Source organism: Trichosurus vulpecula, chromosome 1 (genome assembly GCF_011100635.1).
Source record: "Trichosurus vulpecula isolate mTriVul1 chromosome 1, mTriVul1.pri, whole genome shotgun sequence".
Taxonomy (NCBI): domain Eukaryota; kingdom Metazoa; phylum Chordata; class Mammalia; order Diprotodontia; family Phalangeridae; genus Trichosurus; species Trichosurus vulpecula.
Window position 1 is genome coordinate 28,742,667 of NC_050573.1, and position 18,878 is coordinate 28,761,544.

At 38.0% G+C, this 18,878-nt stretch overlaps 1 protein-coding gene across 3 annotated transcripts in view; it reads left to right on the top strand.

Moving 5' to 3' along the window:
* The window catches only part of MED13L (mediator complex subunit 13L), a 388,748-nt gene that overhangs the window by 197,877 nt on the left and 171,993 nt on the right, over nt 1–18,878 (top strand). For 2 of the 3 annotated variants that reach the window (XM_036755938.1, XM_036755952.1), the window contains exon 3: nt 13,110–13,194. In XM_036755938.1, the coding sequence (XP_036611833.1) occupies nt 13,110–13,194 (85 nt within the window). The remainder of the gene's footprint in view (nt 1–13,109; nt 13,195–18,878) is intronic. The other variant, XM_036755945.1, reaches the window with a different exon arrangement.

The following is an 18,878-nucleotide window of genomic DNA, read 5'->3' on the forward strand; positions in this document are numbered from 1 at the left end:
GAAAGTGTGTTGTTAATAAAAAACAGCCTCAGATTTTTGAAACTTGAGTAATCCTGGACCCTCTGAAGTTTTGAAAAAAGCAGGTCCTTCTTATTTGCCTTCCCCTCTCCATCTTGGTGAAAGGGTTTAGAGTCTGGTGGACTTAGGTGTTAATCCCACCTCTCAGCCTTCCTAGCCCTGTGATTGCTAGAGTCTCAGTTTCCATATCTCTGAAATGGGGATAAACATAGCATTATCTCAGGGTGGGCTGAATGTATAGTGCTTTGCAGCCACCTCTAGTTCCCGAGGATAGCCATCGAGCATTAGACATGTTCCTCAAATACAGTTCCATGTAATGGCCCAGATTGAATTTCAAGGGCCAAGTTGAAGCTGGCAGTAGGTGTACAGGGCCTGCCTGGAGGCCTTTCTTTGCAACCAGATTTCCTGGTTCTTGCAAATATTATTATTATTAGCTACATTTGCTATTTTAACCTGTCAGTTAAAAATAATTACAACGTCAGTTTGGCTGGCGGCTTTTATAGGAAAAAGATGCTGTCTCTTAATCAAAGGTGATTACAGATTTTTTTCTGTCTGTAAATGTGCTTGTTGTGTAACGGGAATGCATTCGTCGCAGCCCCGTATAAGAAATGAAAGACAGCAAGAAGCCGCTCCATTGTTATCACTCCAGGCATGTCTAATGAATCGTGTTTCCATGTTCTCTCAGTCATGCTGCAGAGTGCCCTCAGCCAGGCTAAGCCTCCTATAAAATGCTCTTTAAGACTATTGTAGTTAGCCTAGAAATGCTGGACTTGTTGGGGTGGGCAGGAGAGCATGCTAATGAGACAGCTGCATTTCAAAGCCTTACAGCTGCAGAGATTACTCACTGTAATGATAGTGATGAGACAAGTGTTGGAGAGTAAGAAGAAAAGGAGATTCGGGTTCTTTGCCCTGTCAGAATTTTTGCACCACCCTGGTTGCCATTTTTAAAAGTCATTTAAAAATAAGTGTGTTTTAACATTAAGATGGAGGGAAACACTGATTATTTTTTCTGGGAAAAAATTGAGAGGGAAGAACATAATTACCATAATAACCCTAAATGTTATGTCATTAAAATCAGTATCAGAGTGGCTTGTTAAAATTCACCATGGGCGTGATAGCACCTACTGTGTGCCAGGTACTATTCTCAGTATTACCTCCTTGGAGTCTCTCAATACCCTGTGGAGGTAGGGGCTATTAGTGTGCCCATTTTTTACAGTTGGGGAAATGGAGGCAAACAGTGGCTAAGTGATTTTCCAAGCGTCACACAGCTGGTAAATATCAGGAATCACATTTGAGCTTAGAGCTTTCTGCCCCAGGCGTAGTGCTCCAGCCATTGTGTTCCCCCTGAGGCCTCTGGAATCTCCAAAAAATGTCATCGATTGTTTTTGGTTTTTAATTCTAAAGCATTTGATTTCAAACATTTTGTTTCCCTTTTCTGATACCTAATTCTTTCTTTGGTTTACTCCTCAATTGTAAGGAATGTTGACTATGTGTAAATTGTAGAATTGTACTTGTAGAAATGTCCATGTCAAGTTTTAAAGGTGAAATAGGTCATTATTCATTACTTAGAAATCTAGGAAAGTAATTGGGAATGTCCGGCCCTTCTGGTTTTCAGAAATCATTGATAGCTCTTGTATTAAACTTCTTTTATACTGTATAGCTATTAAAGTAACATTGCAATATGTCAGTTTTCAGTGGCAATTGTCTTTTGAAGGTCTTGTGCAATTTATCCAGAAGTGACCTGTTTAGTTTTATTGCCTTCTTCAATTTAAAGTTTACTGGCTTTCTGTGAGAACTGTGTTCCATTGAAATGATAACTTGGGTCGTGTCTAAACTGTTACATTACTGTGTGTGGAAACCTTCATTAAAATTCTGATTATCCTCTATCTAACAGAGGACTCACGCTGTTAGATACCTCAAAAAGACATTATGCTGTTAAAATTGTGAACTGCAACTGAGCTCCTGTGTGTGCTGAATATTATCAGTACTCCAGATCAGTTATAGCTGCAAATAGGTCAAAACAAATGGAGCATTTTGATGTGTATCTCTTCTTCTGTCTCCTGGTTGATTGATGAATTGACATGGGGAAAGTTAAAATCCATTTTCCATAAAGAATTTATAAGTAATGCCAATAACACCAAATTGCTCCTATCTACTAGCCATGGTAGGAAATTAGAACTCTAAGTGAGTAGAATTTGGTATAATGAATAAGTCCATTTAGTTGTTAATGAGATCAAACACAGATTTCACAAGGCGATCAATGGAATCTTGACTCTGATCAATAGTTCTGGATATAATGGATTTTTATGACTATGGTAACATTTTTCAGAATTGATGTAGCATCACACTTCTTTGGTACTTTTTGGAAGTCACTTTAAGGAAAAAGCTGTGCTGGTACATTTTATAAAAATTACTGACAGTAGTTCTAGTGATAAAATTTCTGTTTAGTGTGGAACCATATTTACATCATGTAACTCTTTAGAATTTTCATAATATACATTAGAAGTAGAGATTTAAAATTTTGGTAGGAACACAAATGAGAAACAATAAACAAACCATGGAATCCATTTTCAACATGGACCCATCTTCAGCTGCTTGACATTGTAATCTTCCTGAGAAGTAATCTCCTTGTCCCATGTGCCTTGCTTTAATCTGTCAGTATTTTTGCAGTGTGCAGCAAAAAAATGATTTTCAGTAATTTTAAATGGCTGAATAAGTAGTCCTATCCCTGAGAGTTTTTTTTTTTTCTCCTTCTTATATTTGCAGTGGCCAATGTGGTTAGTGAATTCAGTGTTCAGGATAATAGGTTTTGATGCCTGAGGTAAAAAAGCAGTAGGTGGGAGTAAGGAGTGTTTTTTGATGTCTAGACGTTCATTTCAGCTGTTGCTGCAATATGATACATTAAAAGGGAATATGTAACATAGCTCAGAGGAAATATGTATTCTTTGAAAGTAATTCCACTTTTAAACTGCATTCGGCCGTGTGACCTGAATTCTGAAAGCATATGGAGCTGAATTTCTTTAATAGTTCAGAATCTGGTGCCCCTCCTTTCCTTGTTTCATCCTCCCTCAACCTCCCTCCTTTTTTTTTTTTCAAACTTCAAGTAAAGTGTGTCAGTTTCAGTTGTTGAATTGGAATGGCTATCTTTCCAAGATCTCTGCTGGGAAACATAAATCCATTGAAGTATATGCCACTTTGATATTTTGCCATGTTGACTTTTTTCCTGAACCTTTTACGTGGTTTTCTTTCAAAGAAGCGTATTAATTCTACAAGGAAGCTTTAAGTTGTACAATGTTGAAAGAAGTTATATTACAATTTTAGGAAGATTTTGAAAGATTTTTTTTAGGGTACTAAGCTGTACTTTACTCATTTAAATCCTTTAGCCTACTTTCCATCTCTAACTCAAGAGTATTTTTTTAAACTTACCTGAATTCATTTAAATAACTTGATTTATAAAGATTATTTACTAGAAAACTTAAATTGTACTGTTAGCCATTATATTCATGCATTTTTATCTCCTAGGGATGTTCCCTTTGGCACCACATTTTTTTCTTCATATATAGCCAGATATAATATTAAGCTTTGTTCTTCTTGCTTGTCTGTAAACTAGTATTCATTAAGTGCCTCTATGTGCCAGGCACAATTCTGAGAGCTGGGGATTCAAAGAAAGGCAAAAAACAAGACCCAGGTCTCAAAGAGCTCACAGTCTAATAAGAGGCAATCTGCAAATAACTATGTACAAATAAGGGAAATCCTGGATAAATTGATGATAGCTATAGAGGGAAGACATTAAAATTAAGGAGAACTAGAGAAGAGGTGAAACTTCTTCAGAGAAGAAATGGAGTTGAGGAGGTGAGAATTTATACAGGGGACCAACAGTTGGGAGATCCAGTGCGCTGTGTGAAAAACAGCAAGGAGGCCAGTGTCAGTGGATCTCAGATTGTGTGGAATAGGAAGGGGCAAAATATGAAGGGTTTTCAAAGCCTTCAAAGCCACAGGATTTCCGTATTTGATCCTGGAGGTAGTAGAGAGCCATTTGAGTTGAAGGAATATGGGTATTCCCTGACCTGTACTTTAGGAAGATAAATTTGACAGCTGAGTGGTTCTAGTAGTAATACATAGCAATTGAAGACTTTAAGATGCTTTGTTTTGGTTGTGTCTTTGAGAGAATTGATTTTCTCTCTTATGTTAATAACCAATTAATATGTGTGATGGTGGTGGAATTCCAGGGTTTTTTAAAATTTCCTTTCTATTTCTTCATTTATGGCCCAGTCTCTCATGGACATTTCTGACCTTGCCCAAAACTTTACCTCACTCAAACCATCTTATCCAGGGGGAATTCTTACCCCACCAGTGTTCATTGTTCACTGACTAGATAGAGGATTCATCCTTTTTTGTCCATTGCATTTTTTTGTAGATTGCTTGAGTCAGTAGTGGTCTGGCTTGAGCGGAGTCTCTCTTTGTCCATGAGTGACATGATCAAAATTATATCTCCAGCCTCTCATTACAGTAAATCTATCTCTCATAATAATATTCATTATCTCATTAACTATTAACGAATCAGAGTTGTTTTCTGTCTGTTGGGAATACTCACTCTTCCAAGGGCGTATAAGAGTAGATTGGCCTCCATGAATTTGTCTTTGGTTTACAAGAGAAAGTCAAATGACCATCATTTTATTAATTATCAAATAGTCATAAAAGATAAAATTGATTATTAATTACCCAGAAATTATGTCTCTTGAACTTTTCATGTGTCACACCTAGCTATTGGTACTTTATGCATGTAATTGATAGACTTGACTTTTATTTACTCTTGCTGATGATTTTTAATAGATTCTTACACTATCCTTAGATAGAATATTGATATGAACAACTTCCCCCCCTCCCCCCCATTCAATCAATTTTGTAGTATTTAGGCATTGCATATGTTGCTCACCTTCCACTCGAATACCAGATTCACATATATATATACATATATATATATATAATACACACACATACACACACACAAACACACACACATACATAATTGGATATTCAAATGGATAGCAACCTCTTTGGTTCAGGCTGTCATACAGTGCAGCCAAGAACTCTCAGCCCTCCTAAACTCGGTTTACATGGGTTTTACATGGGAAAGATTTAATCAGAATTTTACCAGTTAGTAAAAGAATAAGGAAAAATATTAAAACCCATACACCCACACACACTTTGGGATTGTTGGGGGTCAATCTGCTTTTGCTTTAAGATTCATGTTCTGGTGTGGGAAGGGTCATGGAAAAGATCTTTTGCATGGTTGCCCTGGCAGTTGAGAGGAAGAATCACTCATGGCTTATGACTCTCCCTTTGATCACAGTAGCTTCTTCTGTCCAAACTGACCCAGCAGTTTTTTTTTTTTTGGTACTCCCTCTGTCCCCTCCATTGAATCCTCCCCTGTGATAAAGAATGCCAGTTAACCAAAAGCATCTGATACAGTAATTGCGTCTGACTGCATACATACTATTCATTTCTAGCTGTTCCCAGTCTGTCTACCACCTGCAAGGGGTGTTTGATTATTTCTGGGACCGTTACTAGTTTTTCAGTTATTCCGAATCAACATCTTTTTACTGATATTTCCTTTTATGCTGTACATATACTTTTGATTCTGACAATTTCATTTTTGGTCAGTTGATATAAATCTTTCTAGGTTTCTCTTTTTTTAAACTCTGTGCTAATATTCAATTACATTCAAGCACTCAGTCATACCTCTACTTTTTGGGCATCCACTTTGTTTCTAATCCTTTGTCCTCAGAGTGTTTCTATGTGTTATGGTATGTCTTGGATCTTTCCTTCTGTCTTTGATTTCCTTATTAGCCTGTTAGTGGGATTGCTGTAATGATATGAAGAGCCTAGTCATTTTTGATGCATATTTCTAAATTGAAATCCAGACAGTTGGACCAATTCACAACTTCACAAAAAATCTGTTGGTGTATCTTTCTACAGCCTTCCAATATTGACTATTGCCATTTTTTTTTTTTTTTGTTAAGGTAACTTTTGCTGTACATCATCTTGTATGAGGCCACCACCAAGGTTGCTTGCCCATGTGAATCTACATTTTTTCCGAGATCTTTCCAGTCACTCTTCACTTCATGATTCAAATGCCCATTGTCTGATGGGAAATGGGGTCCTAAGAATTTCTGCCAGTTCCATTCTTGATAATACTGTAGAAATATTTTTTTTAAGAGTGTTTTCTGATTACCACCAGGATCAAATATAAAAAGCTTTCTCTTTCTTCTTCATAAGCTGGCCCCTTCTGCCTTTCCAGTCTTCTTATAGCTTACCCCATGTACTCTGTTATCCAGTGACACTGGTCTCTTTGCTGTCTCTCAAGCATTTTCACTGACTGCCTCTCATGCCTGAAACTTGTTCCCTCCTCATTTTGCCTTCCCTCATAGATTATCTCCAGTTATTAATTGTTGGCATGTTGTCATTCTTTTAAAAATGTGAGCTCTCTGAGAATAGAGATTGTCCTTTCTTTGTATTCCCATTGCTTAATTGTAAACGCTTAATAAATGTTAATATTCTGCCTGAGCTCCTTGAAAGCACAGATTCCACCCCTCCTTTTTTTTTCATCCCTTGCTGTGTGGTAGGCACTTATGCTTGTTGACTTGACTGGGCTTGGGTCTCCAGCCCATAGAGTAGAAATGAAGATAACAGTAATTTGAATGATGTAAAAATGAAGTAATTTTGAGTGTTCATGAGAGGATTTAAGAGCATTTGAGTTGGACCATGAAAGAGAGAAAAGGTTTTAATTTTGATAGACTTGGAGACGCCTTCCTGTGCTGTAGTCAGAAATGCCCACACCCAGTGAGTGATCTGGCAGGTTTCAGGGAAAAATGCATACAGGTCCTACCTGTCTGCTAGTTATTATTAATCGCAGATCTCATAAAAAAAATGTAGACTTGTATGCTAAGTGCCTTATAGCTCACTTAGGAGGACTTCAGTTTGACAGCCTTTTGCTTTTTTGTCCCCCCACTTGCTGGGAGGCAGTCATCCCAAAGAATAGAAGAGAGAACAATCTGTTTGTTACTGAGGTTTGTGGTAGGATCTGTGACAGAGGAATTTAAAGACCTGAATCTTGTGCCTTCTCAGGGTTGCTATGGAATTAATTGTACAGATAATGACCTAATTCAGTTTCAATTTACTTTTGCTCCTTAAGTTAAATGACTTGTAAATGCTTAGTAAATGCTCACTATAACAACAGAAAATGCACATGAAGAGAAGTTTGTCTTTAAGATTTGAATTTTTCTTCCTACCTTTTGCTCTGTATAAATTCCCAGGCTTCTCTAACCTTACCCAGGTGAGTGCTCCATTTTACCTAGCTTAAAGAGACTCTGGAATAAATAGGGAGATTTGGGGGTTCATAGGCTTTTGAGGGGGCTTCCTCATTAGGTGATTGCAAGGGAAATGTTTTCTGAGGTGGAGTAAGTTTAGTTGTCAAGAACAAACACTCCCTCCCCCCCAATTACAGATCCTATTCCCACACCCAGAAAACAAAACAAAAACAAAAACAAAAACCCCAAACAACTAAACCCTGCTAACCTTTAAATGATGGCACCATTCTTAAATCTCTGATACTACTTTTGACTCCTCCCTTGCAATTACATTTTGTATAATGGGAATTTCAAGCTGAAAGAGACCTTCAAAAATCATCCAGTTTTTGGTGATGTTATTATACATGTCTTATTACCTTTAAAAAAAATCTTTGAAGCTCCTTGTAGGGGCACCATCTCTATGTAAATTTTTTTTTCAGTTCCTCAGACTCTAGTGTAACACCTCCCAGAATTCTGCTATTTTCCTTAAAAAATAAGCCAACATGAATGCAGTCATTCAATTCAATCAAACACTTATTGAACTTCTGTTGTGTGTAAAATGTACTGCTGAACTTACTGGGGAGAGATCCATGTTCCTTGTTTTCAAGGACCCCACAATATAGCATAGAGGGTCCATGGGCTCCATGAAGTGGTTTTTACAAATGTGTTGATAACAAGAAGTATTTTATTAAGCACCTACTGTGTGCCAAGAACTATACCAGGGCTCAGGGATACAAATATATGAGATCCTTCCTTTAAGCACCTTTCAGTTTACTCAGGAAGAGACAGGATATGCATAGAGAAACACAGGATATATATTTTAAAACAGAGAGATGGCAGTAGGTATGAACAACTGGGAAATTTGGGACAGGCCTCTGGAAGGAGCTTCCATTCTTGGTGAGCGCCCTCCAAGGATCTCTCCTGACCCCTCTTACTATGTTGTCTCCTATGGCGATCTCATCACCTCTGAAAGATTAGCATTACCATTTGGATGACCCATGATGAAGGCAGTTCTCTGCTCCTGTTCCAAAACTCCTCATACAATGTAGTCTCAAAACTTTCACCCTTTCAGCACAGTCCTCCTGAGCCAGGTTTATCCACTTAATTCCTTTGAAGGAGGGATTATCTTCCAGGGGCCCTGCTCTGGGCTCCTGGAAAACTACTAGCCTGTTTTCCTTCAGGCCTTTGTCACTCCTGGGGCTCTACAGAACCATAGCTACCCCAAGTACAAAGAGCAGTCTAAAAACTGGGAAATATTAAATCCCCCAGTACCCCAAAACGCCATACTTTCCTTTTAACATGCAGATCCGGCCGTGACAACGCCATTTGTTTAAACAATCCAGCTAGCAGCTGCTGTGGGGGTGTAAAACCAACAACAACCAGCTCACTGAATGCTGCAAGCCCAGGTTATTTTGATCTGCTTTACTAAGGAAAGCAATGTTAAGGGGTTAACAATCTTACTTTAATCCAGCATACTTAGTTCAGGGGAAAAGCCAGCATCCTGAACTTCAGAGCAAATACAAACAAATTACAAACATACATTTATAAACGGACCAAATACAATTCATAGTTACCAGCATCTGAGTTCAGCCGGGAGCTCGACAAGGCTGGCTCAGAGTCATGCATCATTACTGTTGCAGTTCCAAGCTCCGACAAAAGAAACCAGCTCCTGGTTTTATATATCTTGTTCAGGGTCAAAGGTCAGTCACACATGCGACTCAGACACGTGACCTAAAATCATCACAAAAATTCGACTTAAACCCACGTGGTCTAAAAGCCTCTGATGTCACCAACATGTCACTAAAACCCATGTAAACTAGGCTTTCACTTGAGGCAAGGAGGCCATCAAAGACTCCCAATTTAACCAAGGAAACAAAGGCCAAACTCTTCAAGGGCATTTGGTTGAATAAGTGTTAAGAGCCCATCTTGATTCCCAGTACAACCCCCCACCCCCACCCCACACACACACACTTTGTACTGGTACATAGTATAGCTCATTGCCTTTTTGATTCAGGATTTTCCATGAAATCCCAGAGGAACTTATGCAGGTGTTTTCATGAATACTATTTATGAATCCTGGGTCCTTAGTGTCAAAGGTTACCACTTTTGAAATGGAAATTTGTATAATGTGTCTAAACATTTTCATTTATTAATTATTGATAATTATATTACAGGTATGAGCTATTCATTAAATAAACAGTGTTTTATTTGGAATTGAAAAATGAGCTATGATTTGCTAGAATAATTTTTTTCTTGAAATTTTGCCTTTGGGCTTGTTACAATGTACAGTTATTTTATATTACCTTGCATGGCTTCATAGTCTTATTTCCCAGAATTTATTCTTCAATTGTGGCATTGACTAGTTCTCAAAAGTGATTTTTACTCAGAAAAATTTCCTAGTATTTTTCTTTTTTTTTTTTTTTCACATAAGAAAACCAAAGCCAGAGCTATGGCAAAATGATGGTTAAATCTTTCTCATTTTACTCTTCTTAAGTCCTACAAAAAGCCTTTCATAGGCTGATGAAATTGTGTAATGTGTCATCATGTATTAATAATTATAATGCTGTTGATAACTATTGATTTACTATAATTATCATTTAAATTATAACATTCATAATTATAACACAATTACTGAAGAGCCTATTGAAGAGCAGTGGCATGTTATGTTTCCCTTGGTGTTACATATTCTTCCCCTAAGTTTTGTCAGATTTATTTTGCCAGAAAACTAAAAATGTTTATATTCTTTTAGTGATAATCAGATATAAATGATTTAGGCAATATGATTTTTTATGAGTATACCGTTTAGACTTTTAAAATGCAGTTATTTCCTGAGGATATTATGTTTGTGGTTTTTTTTTCATTATTTGTTTAATAATTTGTTTATTTCGTCTGCAAACTTCCACCATTCATTTAGAAGTTAGTCTTAAATTGCCTGGGGGTGGGGAGACGTTAAGTGACTAACCCTAAATGAATGTGCCCAGTGTCACTGTCAAAAATAGGACTTGAACTCTGGTCTTCCTGTCTCAAAGATATACATCATATTCCCCGACCATTTAAATTTAATCAGTATAATTTTATTTAATTGAATCTATTCTACATTTTTGTTGTTGCTTGCTGGTGCTTATTTTATGAATGAACATGTAACTTCCCTCACCCCTATCCCCTCTCCCATGAGGAATGAGGAAAATTGTGTTGTTATGCATGAGGTTGTAGCATTCTTTTGATTCCAAATCTGTTAGTATTTTAAAAATAATTAAAAGTCAAAAAATTAAAAAGTTGTGAATTAGCCTGACTCTGGGGTGTAATACAGAAACCAACGTATAGGTATTCAAATAGAGTTTTGACCACTTTTTAGCAATGTGAAGGCTATGCTTATTTAGGATCATTACAAATTTACTCTAGTGGGCCCTGGCACACAGTAGATGTCACACATAAATTCATCATCCCCAGTTGTCTTATTTACTTCTGCCTCTTTTAAAGAGGCAGACTCTCTCCCTGGCTACTCATCCCACCTCTTCTGAGAGCTTGTCCCCTCAGTCATTACTTCTTCTTCATCTTTAGTCTTACCTTAATTCACTGGCTTTTTTCCTCCCACCTACAGATCTGCCCAGTTCTCCTTCATCCATTAAAGACCACCCCCAACAACACCAATAACAACCAACAACCAATAACAGCACTTCTTATGACCCGTTCAGTTCCTCAGGCGAAGGCCTGATTTCACAGCCAAACTCCTTGAATGTAACTATGTCCACTGCCTTATGTCTACTCCTTAGTCCCTTGTAGGAAAATCGGGCATTTACTCCCACCACTAAGTTGAAAAGGCTCTCCTCAGGCGAAGGCCTAGGGATACAAAGAAAGGATACAAAGAAAGGATCCCATATTCTAATGCAGGAGACAACATGAAAACAATGCGAAAATGGGAGGGGCCAGGACAGGATTTTGACAGAAGATCGATTTTTAGCTCAGACTTGAATGAAGATAGGGAAGCCAGGAGATAGAGATGAGGGAGAGTTTGGGGAATGGAGAACATCCAGGCACTCAATTGATTTCTTACTATTTTCAAATATCTGGCTTATTGAATATTATCTCCTTGCCTCCTGTAGCAGAAGTGCCTGTGACTATATAATCTTTCAAGCATTTAAAATTTCTCGAACTAATAGGATTAAAAGATTCCGACATATTTTTGAGGATACAACAAAATAGTGAAAACAATTTAACATTTCTCATCATTTTAACTTGTGTTTTTATTCTTAGTTACAATACTATGTTGTCTTCCAAGTAATTTTTTTTTCTGAGATAAGAAAAGGTGAGAGGAAATTGAGTTTTCTCTGTAAATGTAGTTTTTATTTTTCCAACTACCTTGCTATCAGGAGTTGAAATAATATAATTTGTAAAAAAGGAAATTGACTTCTTGCTCTGGGGCATTTTGTCCTTGTTTATCCATTTGTAAAAGAATGGAGGTTTTAGGAATGCATGAAGCACTGTGACTCCTAGATTCCTTTATTGCCTCTTACTTGTAGTTCAGTATAAAATCTCAAAGGCAACCTTATATTTGTAATTTTGTTTTAGCGGTTTTAATAAAGGTAGGGAACAACTTGCTATTATTAGTATGAGATTGGGGTTTATGCAACGTTGAGGTTCCTATTAGAAAATCAGTTCTATAAAATGTAATTCTGTGACTTTCTCAAGGTCAAATTATGGAACTTGGGAATAGAGTGTGTCCTCATCCTTAGTCCCTTCATCAGTTTCCTGGTGCATTGCTTATAACGTATTTTATCTTTAGGATCAAACTCAAAATGGCTGACTTCACAGCACACTTTGAGATTTACATTTGAGATTTAGCTGTTTTTTTTGCTTTCATTCTCTTAACTCTGTGAGGCATTATTATTATTTTCATTTTAGAGATGAGAAAATTGGAGCTCGGAGAGGTCAAGAGACTTGTCTGTAAGTTCCACACGTGAGATTAGAACCTAGCTCTTCTTTAACTTCTGGGCCACTACTTTATTCGCTGTTGATTTAGTGCATGGTACAGTTGTGTCCTGGCCTAAAGCTAAATCAGGTCTTGCCTCTCCAACCAATGCATTGTCTTACCTTGAATTAGTTGCCTTCCCTCCCTAGTCATCAATGTCTTGACAGTATATGGAAGAGAGTGAATCATATGATCTCTGTGGCTCCTTCTGGCAATAAAATTCAGTGGCTCTTAATTCAGTAATGTCACCAGTACACTAATTTTCCCCCAGTGTGACCAAAAAAAAAAAGAAACAAATTTTTAACATTTCTCCTCTTCCTAGTTTCCCGCCCCAAATGTTTATGTGTGTAATAGCGTGGTCAAGAGATTCTCACCTACAAAGACACTCTTCTGTTCTGAACTGTGTGATGATGTGAGAATTTTGGAAGACGAATGTTAGACTTCAATAGAATTTCAAGGGGGAAGCCAAAATGATTTCATGGCATAACTATTCCCGTTTAGGGCTCTAGAAATAGATTTTCTTTCTTGTTTTGGTATTAAAATTGGTACATTGGACAAATTTTTCCCTCTCTTTGTCAAGATCAAAAGTGAATTTGAAAGTGAAATTTCTGTTCTATCGTGTATGCATTATTTTGTGTAATTATACATTAGATTATAATGAGGAATGTGGAAAAGACCATTATTACCATATTAAAGAAGAATTTCAAATTTTCCTCTTTCTGTTTCTGGATGTCCTGCTTAATAGTCGGTCTGTGTTTTGTTTTGTTTTATAGTAGTGGAGGAAGGACTATGGGAGAATGGCCTTTCCTATGAATGTAGGACCCTGCTCTTCAAAGCAATCCACAACCTATTAGAAAGGTAAGAGAAGCCCTGTTGGATTTTGTATTTCTGGCATCAGAGTAGGAGCGTTTAGATTAGTGATGCCCAATTACTGTTTTGAGATACCCAAATGTGAACGTTAGTTTTATTAGGGGATATACTGAAAGTCTCTAAAAATTCCCATTCCAAATTGATTTGCTTGCATAAATTTTTTTGTCATAAATTCTCAAGGGCCCAGGTAAAAACTTGGGTGGATTTTACCATTCTCTTGACTTGGATCCCCTACCCAGTGAACACATGGTACCCCTAATATTCTTGGAGTGCATTTATATTCATGTATTTAACAACATTACAGAATACAAGTTTAATCAAACAAAGAGAAAGATGAAATAGAAACCTTTCACTGAGTAACCATCAGTCCCGAAGATGTACATGTCCCACATGAGGACATGCCTTTGGTGGTGACTCCTTCCCCAGTGTCCTGCCTTAGTGCCCTGCTTTCCTTCTGCTCCACTTACTCACCCCTCCTCCTCATTACCATGTGTAGACCTACTTTAGAAGCATAAGCTCTTTATGTTCTCTGAATCCTTGAATGGGAGCTTGGAACTTACACTTATGCCCCTTTTTTTGTGTGACAGATGCAAGTAATAGGGCGTCCATGTGCTGAAAGGATTGGGAATCAGGGATTTAGATGCTCCAGGTAGCATTTCTGTTGGAAAGCTAGTACCCACCTAGGCCGCCACCTGCTAGAAAATGGTTTTCCCTATTCAATTGCAAGTTTAGATTTTTTTCTTCCTTTAAATGAACTGGCATCTCTCTTGACTGTGGGAATGGGGATGACACCTGGAACTTAAAGAGCATCTACCACCCTTTTTTCTTGGGTCAATTACTTGAGATTCTGCAGTTCCTTGAAGCGTAGTTTAGAGTCTTCTTCCCTGCAGAAGTAGGGGATTGATGACTGGGCTATCGTTCCTGGACAAGACTCTTCAATCGAAAACCTGATAAAACCATGTCACAGAATTACTGTTCTTTAGAATAAGGTTTTTAAAGATATGTTCAATATGTTTTGGATATTATATTTAAAGGGTTCTATTAAAAGCAACTGTAAGCCAGAAAGGAGGATGTTTTCTAGAAGAAGTTAAGTATTCTGAAACTAGAAGGGGAAACCCAGGAATTTTCTGTCATCAGATCTTTTTTTCCCTCTTCTACTTGAACACTAATTAAAAAGTAAAAAAAAAAAAAAGTACCAAGGGGATGGAGGTAAATTTTAAAAATCCATTAAACTTCATTAAGAGCAGGGGAAAAAAATCCAGATGATAGTATAGGGGCTTATTTTTAAAAATGGTAACTGAATTTAAATCAATGTTTCTCACAACTTTTGTTACATAGAAGGAGGCACAGGGTTTGGTAAAGGCTGGTGAGCAGATAGATAAAAGCAAGAGGTAGGTTGGAAAATCTCTTTCTGCAAGGCTTTCTGCACTTCTGTCCCTGCTGCCTTCCTCTATGGTGCCTTTTGGTAACCACAGGTGAAAGAGGCTGAGATCCTTCTGAGTGATTTAGAGTACCTTTTTAATAGGCCGCACAGTTTTGGTAACTTTACTGAATATTTGTAAACTTCACATAGGTGGCTTTAATTAAGTAAAGTCACAGAGAAAAAACCAGCCAAACAAAAAAAAGCCTTTTCTGGTTTTCAGTCATTTTCCCCCATGAATTATATCAGCATATTGCACCCTTAGAATTTTTATTAGCTCTTATACTATTGAAAGGAGCCCCCTTGATCCACAGTTTAAGGCCTTCTGATTTAGCTGGCAGTAGATAACCTTTTGATTGAGTTATAATCAGCAAAGCATTGAAAGAATTGCCCTCTCTCAAGAAAATTGATTTGGGGCTACAGACTTGTTTCTCTAGTAGACCCTACATCCTTCTTAAGAATTTTAGAGGAATGAAAGAAAAAAGGAAAATATAAAATTTCCATAATCTCATGCCAAATTAAACCTAAGTAAATATTTTTCATTTATTGAAATTTGTTAAAAGTGACTCATTTGTGATTGAAAGTTTTATGATACCTGAAAATATTAGAACACATTATCTCCTTTTAAAAATGTAGTTTGTCATGTTGCACCATAGGTGAGATTTATCTAGTTCATAGTAATCATGAGTATACTTGGATAAATAATTCTGTTCTTTATATTAAGATTTATTTTATTATTGACTTACCTATTTTCTCTTTTGGGAGAAAGGAGTCAATAAGTGAGGAGATGGCCTAAATGTTTAAACCTCCTTAATTCTCATTCAAAAAATCATATTATGTTGCAGTGAAATTTACTTTTGTACTGTAGAAAAAGAAAACATTTGTAAAATTAAGAATGTAATTGTGAATCAGACTTCCAAATCCCCCACTCTTCCTACCTTCTCTTTCTCTGTTGAAGGCACTGCCATCCTTTCATGGATCTAAGTTCCCAGCCTTAGACTGTCTCAGCAACTCTCTCTTAATCCAGACCAAGTCTTGTGGATTCAGCTTCCACCAGAGTCCTGTAGTCTTCTAGCTGGTCTCCTTTTCCTTGTTCTCTTCCCTCTTCGATCTGTGTTTCACTCAGGTACCAAATTGATATTGCTCAAGAACAGGTCTGATGGCATTACTCTCCTGCTCAGGAAGTTTCCATGGCTCTCCCTCTTGTCTCTAAGAACAAATCCAAATGTCCTCTTTGGCTTTTCAAGGTCTTCACCACTGGCTTGAGCCTTCCTTTCCAGACTTATTGTACATCCTTCTCGTTCCAGTACTTTTTATTTTATCCGAACTGGCCCACTGGCTGTCCCCCTTCTTTGGTGGGTTTTTCTCCCTGCTTCTGCCTCTTTGAACCCATAACTTCTTCAGAGCTTGACTGATAGGCAGCTGGGGATCAGTGCCAGGAGCCCAGGGTCTGGAGACAGGGAGACCTGAGTTTACATCAGGGCTCAAACACTTACTAGCTGTGTGACCCTGGTAAGTCACTTCACCTTTGTCTGTCTCAGTTTCCTTAACTATAGAATGAGGATGGTAATAGCACCTACAGGCCAGGGTTATCATGAGGATAAAGTGCTGGTATATTGGTAAAGTGTCTAGCAAAATGCGTGGTGCACACTAGGTAATTAATTCTTTGGATCCAGTCCCCCCCCCCCCCCCATTTCCTTTGTTTCCTTCCTTTCTTTCCTTTTTTTCCTATCTTCCACAAAAACCTTATTTTTATTCCTATTTTAATTGCTGCTGCCTTTTCCCTGGAAAGAATGTTTTGGGTTCTGTACCTTAGTATTTGTTGATTGTTTAATCAATAGAGAACTCTAAGTAACTAACTCCACCAATGCAGATCAGGGCACTGAGAGCTTCAGTGAGTTGCCCAGGGTCTCTTAGCCAGAATAGGTCAGAGGTGGGGTCACCCCAGGGTGACTACTCTGCTATACTGCTTCCCCTCTAATGTTCCCTTCTTCACCTTTCTCCCAACACTGCCCCACCCAAATGGCTTTGTATAAATTTTGTAGCTAATTTTCTATATATAATGTGTATGTATACTGTGTGTGTTTGTGTTTATGTATTCCTAAGGCAGAAAGTCAGAAGGAGGGTGTATATAATGCCTATCTCAGTTTAAGAAGGGTCAGTTTGATAAGCCCCTTAATATAGAATGTGGGCACCTCTGTATGGTAAGGGTGAATGTGCCTGCCAAGACAGAAAGAACATAATGAACTCTAGCTGATTGACTGAGACTCAGGGGAAAGACTTATTTTGGAAATAGTATCCCTTCCCATGGTCTGTAAAAGTGAACTGTGAAGCCACCTCTGCCTCTTTGTTACCATCTGGTCTGTCCATGTGTCTCTGACTTTTTAAAGCCCAAACAACATATGACTGGGGTGGGAGGGACCACTTGATGCTATGAGATGCTAGGATGCTTTTCTGCAGTCATCGCCGTGGTTTATTCACAATGGTCAAGACTGTTAAGTCTCCTGAATGGACAAGGGAGGATTTTGAATTCCTTAGGCAGTGGGATTCTCAAACCCACCTATATAGGTCGAGAAGAGGAGTTGCCATATCTCCCCCCCACCCCCACCCCCTTTACCAGCAACACTTTAGAAAACATTTAGACTCATTGCTTCCATATCTGTGTTTCTTACTCACTTCTCAGCTCTTTGTATTCTGACTTCCAAACTTTTTATCTGGATTCAGGTCCTGTCTCTGACGTCTCCTGGTTCAGTGACCCTAGAAAAGTCACTCAACTGACTGCTGTGTGTTCTCTAACCATGCATTTCAGAGAAGATGCAGGTACCCTTGGCAGAGGGCTGCTACGCGTTCAGGACTGCCCTATACTAGTGGAATCAGAGCTGTATTCTCTGTCTGCATTCTTGGACCTTTTTATCTATGCCTCTGTGTGAACATGCCACCTTGATCGAATTTAAACTCCTCACAGGCAGTATCAATGTTACAGTTTCTTTTGCATTAGTATTCCCAGCATTTAGCACAGGGCCTCTCATATAGTAGATGCACGGTGACTGATATCTCATGCCCTTTACTCTTTGGAGAAATTGTTGGAGCACCCACATCCTTCGTGCAAAACATTTTACAGTGTGGTGATTGTTTTGGGAAAGTCTAAACCACAAGGTGGTGCTATGAAGCATTGGCAGGTAGAGGCAGGTGATGCCCAGTAAAAAAGATCCTTGGATTTGGAATCAGAGAGTTTAAACCTGAGTTTAAATCTATGACTTGCTACCCATGAAACTGTGTAGAATTCACTTACTCTGAGCCTCATTTTCCTCATCTTTAAAATGAAGCTGTTGAACTAGGTCAATCAATTAAACACTTACTGAGTGCTTACTATGTGTCTGGCGTCATAATAGGGCAAAACAACTATTGCCCCTGATGTGTTTACATTCTAATGAGGGAGATAACCAGTAGATAAAGAGGTGTGTGTACCTATGGAGTAGAAGGAAGATTGCCTGAGAACCAGTGGTGGTTTTTTAAAAAATATATCATTCCATCCCTTTTTCTTTCCTCTAAAAGGCTGTACTTCCTAGTGTACATACATAGAGAAAGGTGGGGTCATTGCAATGATCTATTTAAAATAATGTCACTGCATAGGACAAGCTTTGATGTGGTTTAAAAAAATGTGAAATCCATATAGCATATCATTTATTTTCTCCTAGCTATTGATGAGCGAGTTAGTCATTCTGTAGCACTGTCTTGTAAAATATTTTAATTTCAACAGGGAAATGACTTAGATGCTGTTGAACCATGTTCCCATCCAATTCAATTTAATAAGACACCAGACTTACTGTATTTGAAGATAGTATTCCCATGTAGCTAAACTTGGAGCCAGTCTTCACCTTGACACCCAGTGCTCCATCCACCTCTCCAGAGTTCTTTCTAGTGGAGGACCCAGACTGTGGCAGAGCAAACATGGTCATGCTCACTTGGAGAAAGATGGAGGGAAAGGCATATAGATTTCTAGACAGAAGGGGTAGGGAGGAAGGGGAAAACAAAACCTAACACTTTTCAAAGGCATGTTGTTCGCTCAGAGTGAGAATAATTGCATTTCCTTACTGAATGATTGTCAATAGAATTCTCAGAATGGTAAAATATCATTAATTTGAATGTCAGTAATTCAGATTTTATGGTAATTTAAAGTAGGGTAGGCTGATGAATTGCTTTTCGATTATCTATCAAGAAAGGCTTGCTTAGCAAATTAGTAATGCAAAGA